This window comes from Solanum pennellii, chromosome 1 (assembly GCF_001406875.1).
Source record: "Solanum pennellii chromosome 1, SPENNV200".
NCBI classification, from domain to species: Eukaryota; Viridiplantae; Streptophyta; class Magnoliopsida; order Solanales; family Solanaceae; genus Solanum; species Solanum pennellii.
In genome coordinates this window covers 106,285,453-106,296,189 of record NC_028637.1, presented here as the reverse complement: position 1 = coordinate 106,296,189, position 10,737 = coordinate 106,285,453, and the positions used below count along the sequence as shown (strand labels likewise).

General features: G+C 33.8%; 1 protein-coding gene across 1 annotated transcript in view; it reads left to right on the top strand.

Annotated features, from left to right (window-relative positions):
* Positions 1–1,812: 1,812 nt before the first annotated feature.
* Positions 1,813–10,737, top strand: part of LOC107006804 (probable quinone oxidoreductase) — a 16,591-nt gene continuing 7,666 nt past the window's right edge. Inside the window, exons 1-8 of the mRNA XM_015205326.2 lie at positions 1,813–2,118; positions 2,938–3,111; positions 5,499–5,680; positions 6,891–6,996; positions 7,231–7,307; positions 9,006–9,093; positions 9,407–9,596; positions 10,285–10,411. Of these exons, the coding sequence (XP_015060812.1) occupies positions 2,064–2,118; positions 2,938–3,111; positions 5,499–5,680; positions 6,891–6,996; positions 7,231–7,307; positions 9,006–9,093; positions 9,407–9,596; positions 10,285–10,411 (999 nt within the window). The 5' untranslated portion in view covers positions 1,813–2,063. The remainder of the gene's footprint in view (positions 2,119–2,937; positions 3,112–5,498; positions 5,681–6,890; positions 6,997–7,230; positions 7,308–9,005; positions 9,094–9,406; positions 9,597–10,284; positions 10,412–10,737) is intronic.

Below are 10,737 nucleotides of genomic sequence, written 5' to 3'. Positions count from 1 at the left end.
TGAATTATTCCAAACTTGAAAACCAATCAAAACACCAAATTTTTATCCTTAAACTATTTATTTTTATATTTTACATCAAACGATCCATTAAAGATAAATATAACTATTTAATACGTGACACATATACTATAAAACATGTAAAAAAATTCAATCTTGTTGGGGGAATTAATTACATATATATTTATTGAGAGAAAATGTTAACGATATTAAAGTTTATTGATTTGATTTATTAGTTGTCAGTCTGTAGACATGTCAAACCGTATAAAATAATTAAGATATTGATTTATCAATTATTGAGTTAAACGTTGAGATTTGATTTTTTTTTTTAAAAAAAAAGATAACCAAAAATCACTTAGACAACGTGAGAAATCAGAATTTTTAACCAAACTAAGCCATTATATAAAACAATTTACCAAAGTAATACATTTTTCTAAAATTTTACAAAACTAGTATAAACGTATTTCACGATAACGTTTTAGGATATATTTTTTAAAAAAAAACTAACAGCATTAGGTTGATATACGTTACTGTAAGTAACGTTTTTACTCCTAAAACGTTACTATGAGTAACGTTTTAGGAGTAAAACGTTACTGTGAGTAACGTATATCAATCTGACGCCATCAACTTTTAAAAAATAAAATATATCCTAAAACGTTACTGTGGAATACGTTTATACTAGTTTTGTAAAAATTTAGAAAAACATATTATTTTGGTGAATGGCTTTATATAAAGGCTTAGTTTGGTTAAAACCTCGAGAAATCAAATGAACCATGTAAATAAGTCAACATATTGCTACTCAAAAACAATCACAAACACATTGAAGAATAACATAAATTTTGTGACCGCAAAAAATAAAAGTATAAAACTAAACCCATAGTCAAAAACTTTATATACCGAATGATTATATATATATATATATATATTATTTTGTTGTTAAGTTATCGATTAACTCATAAAAAGAGTACCTCAAATCGTTAACTATCAATAACAAAAAATCAAAATTATATCAAGTTCTAAATCAGTAACACATTATCAATATACCAATACTTTCTTTCAACCCAAATTATAAATGTTGATTCTATTTTAAATTAATCATACGCTCCTCCTAACACATTATTTTTCAATATGACGTGATAATATAGTTGAACATCTCTAGTGTTACAAATTAAAATAGTACGGTATTAATTAATTTCAAGTGATCCAAAATTTAAAACACCACGTGAATTAATTTCAATAGTAAATTAAAATTTCTACATTTAACCACGGTTGTCCCTATACTATTTTGAAATGTACAATTATACTTGTCTACTTTATGAAATCAATAGATTATTTTACATTAAAAGTTCTTAATTTTTTTAATCATTAATTATAGTCATTTTTCTATTACAATTTTCAAGACATTATTTATTATATTCAAATGTTGATATAGTAAACTTATTGTTATATTTTTAGTTTTTTAAAAAATGTGCAAGCAAATAGACAAGTATTGTTAAACAAAGAAAATAGTATTAATTAATTTCGAGTGATCCTGAAATTTAAAACACCACGTGAATTAATGTCAAAAGTAAATTCTTTTTTTTTCCAATAATTATTGTTCGTTATTAACTTTACACATCTCTTAAATAATAAACAATATGAGTAATATTACTATATTATTCTTTAATTTTATTAAATTTAATATTTTAAAAGATATATTGATTGATAAATAATATTTAATAATAAATATTAAATAAAATAATTTAATATAATGAATAAGGGAGTAAATAATTCTTAAAGTCAAACCTTCCTCCATATTAAACTTAGAAATCTCTGAATTTATCCCAAAACAAAATAACCGAAATCTTCCTCACAAAAGCCGGCCAAGTAAAATAGATACAAATCACACGGGCTTTTTCCTCGAGAAAGATGAATTCCAGGCATGGGCAATACCATCGATAGTGACTTATAAAAGCGATTTCACGTGAATCTGAAACAGAGCAAATTAAATCTGCCGTCTCACATTTCCGTCTTCCCTCACCTGTTCACACTAACCAGTTGATCAAATCGGTAGACTGTTGAGAAGCATGGAGCTCAAGCCAGGCCTATCAGCTTTGGTCACCGGCGGTGCCTCCGGAATTGGTATTTTTATTACTTTGAACTTCAATTCATCATAGCTCTTTTTTATATTTGCTATTTTGCTCTGCATTATTACTCGAAATTAAGTTTACACGATCACATGTATTAGATAGACACTGAAGGAATCGCTTTATTGGTGTATTAATTTAAGGAATTGATATAGTTATGAGCTGTGGGAGTTTCTCGTTGTCTGGAATCTAATAACAAAATGTAAATAAATCATGCTATCAATGAGAAGACAGGTGTGAAACACCGTGCTGGAGCATTTGGACCTGCTCTATCATCGGATGATAATTCCGATTTCCGCCAATCAACTTTTGTATCAGTCCTTAATTATGTTACATTAGTTGCGTCGGATATGTCCCAATTTGTTTGGGACTGAGGTGTAGTTGTTTTGCTCGGTTCGGTTATATATCCATTTTTGTTTACACATATGCATAAGCACTCACACATCATATGTAAATATGTATGAATGAACTAGTAAACACTATGTTTAATTGCTCATCTGGTACCGAGTTGATTAATCAAGCAATTGATTTTAAATAATCATGTTGGAGGGATTTAGTTTAATACTTAAATAGGAATATTAATTCTTGTCTTATTTTATCAAAATAGGAATGTCAATTCTGTTTTTCTTTATTGAGTTTCGTAAGCTAATTTTTTTGTTATGCTTGCCTAAAGAGCTCCATTAAATGTAATATTCGGGTTAGCCAGCTAAATGTCTTTCTATGATGTGTTGATAAAGAGCCTTTTGTAAGATTCTACAAGCTGTGAAGCAAGACTTCTAAATGTTAATATGCGTTCTGTATGGTTCACGTGCAGGTAAGGCACTATGCTTGGCTCTTGCCAAGAAGGGAGTTTTTGTTACAATTGTCGATTCCTCAGAAGAGAGAGGCAAAGAAGTTGCAGGCCTTGCCGAGAAAGAGTGCGCTGAGTTCCATTCTGGATTGAAATTTCCAGTTGTTATGTTCATCAGAAGTGATGTCACTAATACAGGTACATAACATGTTTAAGTGGTTCAAGTCAAAATGAATCTTATGGTTGGAACGAGAAGTGAAAAAATCAACTGCAATATTCAGAATATTCTTTAGTTTGAAGTTCCTTTTTGTTGGTTTGAAATGTTGCACATGCACGGTTATGATCGGATTCTGCTTGCCTTACACCTCCCACCTTTTTGATGGTCCAGAAGTATGTGTATTTATCTGTGGTACACTAAAATTGTACCTTCTTAGGACTAATGGCTGTGAACCTCCTAAATTCTCACACTACAGTTCGTGTCTAGCCATGTATGAAGATGAAGCTTCTGTGTAGTTTGGGTCATTTGGCCAAGTTCTTGAAATTCTTTTCATTTTCTAAACATATTCATAAATGCTCTTGTAAATGAAATGCAAATACTGCGTAGTTTTGAGGATTTAACATCCTGAGGAGGAGGGGGTGAGTCGAACAACATTCTCAAATCTCAAGGGGACCAAACCTTTAGGTTGGGGTTTCTCTTTCTGGACTTGCTAGGGCCTTTTGTCTTAAGAACAATCTAGCTGGATGCTTTTATTACTAAGGTTCCTTGACTCGACTTATGAGTGCTGTTACAATGCACATCATGTAAGTATGTGAAAAAACACGGCTAATTTGCAGTTTGTGTCTAGGCATGTTTTGAAGAAGAAACTTCTGTGTAGTTTGGGTCATTTCTCAAAGTTACTGAAAATTCCTTTCATTTTCTAAACATATTCATGACTTCTCTTGTAAGTGAAATGAAAATGCTGTGTAGTTTTGAGAATTTAACATCCTGAAGGGGAGGGGGGTTGATTCAGACAACATTCTTAATCTCAAGGGGACCAAGCCTTCAGGTTGGGGTTTCTCTTTCTGGACTTTCTAAGGCTTTTTGTCTCAAGAACAATCTTGCTGGGTGTTTTTATTACTAAGGTTCCTCGACTTGGCTTATGAGCTTTGTTACAATGCACATCATGTAAGTATGTGAAAAAACATGGCTAATTTGCAGTTTGTCAGATGGGAAAGAAAGAGGAGGGGTCATGGCTGAGATAAGAGTGTGAGAAGAGAGAAACAGTAGAGTTTCAATCTTGAGTCAGTTGGTATTATCAACAGTTAGCATATTTATATATTTCGTCAACTAGTGTCAATTTGATCAAGCAAACATGGTGCATTCTTGTCAATTTGAGAAGCAATAACAAAAGCCACAAATTATAAACGATATATGTTGGTTATGTGCATAAATCTGAGCTAGAGATACAATAGATTGATTCTTGCTACAACAACCTTTTAAAGATTGTGCAACTTGATCATATTCCAAATTTTCAAATAGGTTTTAGCTCAGCCTTGTCTATATATGTCGCTGATACCGTCTTTTAAAATCTTAGGAATGCCTATCCATCAGCAGTATTTATGTCTGGCCATAGTTACTGAATGTATCTACTTGGCATGAGTGCTGTTTTTAATTGGACGATGTGTTTGAGAAGACAAATCTTTATGCCTTCCTTTTGCAGTATAGACTTATAAAACAATGAAGGCACATCTTAGAGATGCCTAATTTCATGGGTTTTGGCACAGGATATTATCATAAAACTTGGTGAGTACAATATAACACACTGATGTTTATGTTTGGAGAGATAGAATTTCATGGTCAAATCATATCTAGAAGTATTACAGCATAGTAACCTCACGGAATCTCCATCACTTTGAAACATCCCGTCTATAAACCATCTGTTGGTCAGTGCTCAGAATTGCTTTTGTTGAAATTTTGAGCAGGTATAAGATGCTGGCTGTCCCTTTTCCCATAAAAAAGTTAGAGAGATGCTATCCTTAATCTTTGGAGGCTTTCAGTACCATTGATCATAATAGAATCTGGAGCAAGTCCCGATTCTTTCAGTTTCCTTTATACTTTGATGCGTTGAAATGACTACTTACCATCATTATATGCCTTAACAGAAAGGAATGCTAATTTTTTGGATCACATATTCTAATAAGATACTCAAGATTCAAAAGAAAGCCTTGACAATTAGAATCCTTCCAGTTATTTGCTTGATCCATGCAATGATTTTTTGGCTTGGATAAATGTGCTTGTGATTACAACATGCAAAGACACACCTTATATATGGAAGTCTATTGATGCATAACTTTCATCAAGTCTTCTACGAAATGGAGTGACATGGTCAGTGAGGATTCATATAGTCACCTCTACTTGTTTAGGATTGAGGCATAATTGTTGTTTGCTTGTTTATTTGTAAGTCTTCTGCAAAATAAGAATATTCACACACACACACACGTTATATGTGGAAGTTTGTTAATGCATAATTTTCATCACGTAAGTTCTCTACAAAATTAAAACCTACCGCTAAAATAAGTAAATGGCGTCTTCAACATCTGCGCAGGAGAACTAAAAGCTGCTTTCGAGAAGCATTGTACAACATATGGAGGACTTGATATCTGTATTAACAGTGCAGGCATCGGCGATTATGTTCAATTCCACAACGATCAAACTGATGGGTCTAAGAGTTGGAGACATGTAGTTAATGTGAACCTCGTCGCAGTTATAGATAGCACTCGTCTTGCGGTAAATTTCTAACTCACTGTTTTATGATTGCACTAGTTGATGGATATCAGTGTTTACCATGTTACATCTGTTAAGCAGCTTGATTGGAACCAAAAAAATTTCCTCTTTTATCAATATTCTTACTCATATCTAAAATTGTGGAGAGATACATGGATGGTTGTCCTCTTTGTCCTCTTGAAACTTAAGGTTGATATCTACTTGTGCTTGAAATAAAATGTTCTCTATTAGGTGTAAATGTGCACATTAGATTAGTAATTAGGATTTGAGCTATGGAACATTCAGTAAATAAGGAGCTTTTGTTAAGTGCAGTTGCATTAGACTCCATATGCAGTCTTTAGGTGTGATTATATGACAACTGCAAGTTACAAAAGAGGATAAGGTAGACCTAATTTGCCTCAACAGACTTATCACCTCTCAGAATCAATGCGAACTTAACTACGAACAAAGCATAATGTAAGTAAAAGATCTATACAAATGAGAATCTTTACATTTACATTAGATCCAATGTTTGTCAAGAATCTTTATGTTCTTGTTAGAGACTTGAATGTCCATCTAGGGATTAAGTGTAAGATTGAAAGAATCTCTAGCTTTAGACGATCCCTAATTTTCCGTGATAGACAAATTGTTTAGCATTGGAATGGATGTTGTAAGGTTATGTCAATGGAGTAATACTACAACTTGATCTTATAATTCTCTGTTAACACTATTTATCTTGAACTCCAATGACATGCATGTTTCAAATGTATGAGACACGGTACTGTTATGAATCTTTCAAAGTAAAGCATGCTTGTCACGTACATATTAGCACAATTGAACCCGATGCGCATACCATTGTCCGTGTGATAATTTCTTTAGTTGTGATATACTGATGTTTTTATTTTGCTTGGATCCTAAAATTCTTAACTCTGCGCCCTAATCAGCGGAAACTCCATTTACAGCCTCCTACAAACAATAATGGCCAGATCAGGTGATATTATTTTATACTAAGCCTCTTTTAAAGCTTGGTGTTCCATATAGACAGCTAAGTTTGTTGGTATATAGTTACATATTTTCTTCTTACTCCTATTAGTAGGTTTTAGTTTATGATGAAATGCATTAGCTTTTAGAACACCTTATATGTTCAACAGGTTCCAAGTATGTTTTCTATATTTTGTAACTCTTTCTGGTTCATTCATCCATGGTCAGATAACCATAAACGCATGTTATGCAGATTCAAGCCATGCAAACTGCTCAAAAGCCAGGTGTAATAATCAATCTAGGCTCTGCTTCAGGACTCTATCCGATGTTTACAGGCCCTATCTATTCTGCCACCAAAGGTTAGATATTTTATGCTAGTCCATATGGACATATCATTTATGCTAAGTCCATATGGACATATCATTTACAACCAGCCCCTTTTTTCCCCCATTTTGGTAATAAATTAGTTCTTGATTTCCTGTCTTCATCATCCGTTTTCTTCTTTTATTTTCTGATGGTCCAGTACACGAAACACATATTTATTTATTTTTCTTTACAACCTTTGGTTGTAATGAGAACAATTTTTGTTATAGGGGGTGTTGTCATGTTTACGAGATCACTTGCTCGTTTTAAGCACCAAGGAATCCGCATCAATGTGCTCTGCCCTGAGGTACTCTGATCTTTCATATAAGGTTGATAGAGAGAAAGTGACTCTCTCTCTCTCTCTCTCTCTCTCTCTCTCTCTTGCACACACAACTAAAGAGATTTTATTCAGTCTCAGATATGGCATATATATGGCATCTGTTACCCCTATTTTATCACTTCCATGCCTTAGTATCATCATCTCACTCGCCACTGGTTTGCTCCATGCAAACAACTAACTGATCTTTGAATAATGGAGAGAAAGAAGGGCATAAAAGAGAAAGAAAGAAAATCAAATGGATGAAAAAGACAATATACAGCCACTACAAAATGAATTGCCTCCATGATTCTAAAATATGTGAAGTCCAAAAAGGGAAAGGGGAATAGTAAGGTTGAGCGGTGTTCAAGAAATTTAATATTGGATAAGTTGTACTTCTACAACATGGTTTGACCTGCTCAGTCATGCCCCAACCTGTCAATTTGACACTTAATTTTGTGAATTAAATTTAATAAAGAATTTATATTTCTTGGGAAGTATTTAAGATGGTTAAATATTCAAGCTAAAACAAAAGAAAGTAAAGATTGATTTGACAGGTATGGAGTATTTGTCTCTGAGCTATTTACCAGCTTGGTCATGACATGCTTTTATTGGATGGAATTTGAATAAACCGGATGCTTTATAAAACTGAACACCATCAGAAACGGCCTTTATCCACATGTGCTGTATTTTCTCAACAGGCTTTTTGTCCTTGCAAAAGATGAGCATTTTGAATCAATAGCAGTCTAGTTTTTGTACAGAATTTCTAGTGTGACCATGACCTTGCTGCCATCCTTCTCAACCAGACATAGTTATAAATTAAACAAGAAGGATTCTGGGTGGTGAAAGCGGGAACTAGGTCTTATTAAAGCAGATTTCAGCTTCAATGTTAATTTTGAGACTTCTTTCCTTTCTTAACACTTTGGCATACTGGAGGTAATATGCTTTTGAGAAGTTGAACTTCTTAACCAAAAAGAAAGGTGGGTTTGAGTAGAAGGTGTTGAGTTGGTTCACCTCTTAGGCTGTGAGACACTTCTATACCCAAAAAGAAAGAAGGTAAATGTAAGTTTTTTTTTTGTGGGTAGGTGGGTGGTGAACTGTGCACTCCCTTTCGTCTAAAGGCTTTAACTAGGATAGACTTTAAAATACTTAGTTATATCTTCTTTGTACCCCTTCACATGTGGGAAGAATGTGGATAATTCTTTTTTAATATGAAGGGTAGTGTTGATACTTGAATCAAGACCACTGTAGGCTCTGATACAAATTGTATGATCACCTCATATGAAAACTTAATTTGTTAGAGATGATACACTTAACGATAATCACTACACTTTAGTCACAAACAAGTTATGTTGGCTTTATGAATCTTTACTGACCATGTTTTTCCATTTAAATTCATACCAGTCCAGCATTATACAAAATAAAATAAAAATTACTAGAAGTTGTCTATATTCTCTATTGGCATAAAAATCTCTAATAGGGCTAAAGGACTCCTTGAATCACTGAAGATGCTCTTTCTGACCAAAAGTTTTAAGAAATGGCTTTCAGAATTAAAGCATCATATTTGTGGGGCACCAGAAAGCTGCCTTATAGTCCAAACATGATAAGATGATGTGAAGAAAGAGCACATAACATGATTGATGTGTGTTAACATCAGACATGAATTTACTGTTTACTTGTCGTATACAGTTTGTCCAAACTGATTTGGCAGAAAAGGCTGCTGCTTCATCTATTGCTCGATTTGGAGGGTATCTCCCTATGAAACTTGTGGTGGAAGGTATGTTTTACTCCATTTTTGTTGCCTTAAAATTATGTTTTTACTGTCAAAACCAACCGCTATGTTTATTTGGGCGTATACACATGATATGAATCGGTTAGCTGCGTGACTGATACTTTTCTTTGGGGGTGGGGGTGGGTGTGGGGGTGGGGGTTGGTGAAATCATTTGCACCATTAAATTATTTCAAATTGTTATGAAAAAAGTATGCCTTTCAAGACAGAATTAAATCAATGAGGGGAAGATTTCTTTCAAAAACATAGAGCATGGAATATAGGTTTCTGGTTTAAAGTCTGTAATACCTGCTTTTTACAGGTGCTTTTGAACTAATCAGAGATGAGAGTAAAGCAGGGTCATGTCTTTGGATTACTAACAGAAGGGGCATGGAGTACTGGCCAACTCCTGCCGAAGAAGCAAAATACCTCCTCCGCTCTTCAAAAGCACGCAAAAAATCTTTGGTTACAGTTCCAATGGATCTTCAGATTCCTCACAGTTTTGAAAAAGTGTTAGTAATTGTGTGCCTTCTTCTTCTACTCTTGGAAAGATCATATGAATGATTATTTTCACTTGTTGAGGACGAAGGAAAAGAAAGAAATCACATTATCATTGTTCCACTTAGGGGTGGCAATTGGGCGGGTCATAATGGGTCAAGAGTCAAGACAACAAACGGGTCAATGCCCAACCCAACCCAACCCAACCCAAATTTGCTTGGGTCAAATGGGTTAGATAATGGGTCATAGAACGGGTCAAGACCCAATTCAATATTTACTAAGTTTTAATTGTCTTATTAATTGTTCTTTTAAAATATTTTAATACCTAATAAAATTATTTTTTCTTTATTATGGTATATATAACATACCAAAATTTTTAAAATAGTTTCTAAAGAATATCTTGACAAGATTTTTCATGAGTAATTTGGGTTTATGTATCAATCCAATTTTTAATGGGTTGGGTTGAGTGACCCACCAAACTTAAATGGGTTGGGTTTGAATTTACCACCCCTAGTTTCTCTTGAACCTCTCTTTGACATATGCAGTTGGTGACTGCCAATGCTGCTAGTGTGCTGTTGCAAGATTTTCTCCTTCATTATTTGCATTTGTTACTTTTGTTTGTTAATTTATTAATTCTGCGTAGGTTCTCCTCGTTATTTCTGATGATTTTGACACTTCCTGCTTCTGATTGTTGTTCCCCAGAGTCGTTCACACATTGAGTCACAATTTTCGTAGTGCTACCAGAATAGTGCGCACTGAATTGAGGTTGCCTCTCAAGCCAGATCACGTTCTATTAAAAGTCATCTATGCTGGTGTGAATGCTAGTGATGTGAGTTTTTTTTCTTCATTTCTGCAACGAACAATTTCAGTTTGTTGACATCAGAATAAACAATTGAGTAGTTTATGGTTCCATGTCCTCATGCAGTCTGTGCAAGCTGTATTTGTATGTTCCGTAGCTGGAAAATACAAATTCATCTGTACGAACCAAGAGATAATTTGTTCCTTGTTCAGGCTAATGTCACATCTTTTTATTTTTCAGTTTCAAAAAATAAATTGTAATTAGCTGGTTTTATTAAGATCCTTTTGGAGCAATCCCACTCTAATTCCTCCACCCTACACATGCACACAAACAAAGTTAATTCCCCCCCCCCCCCC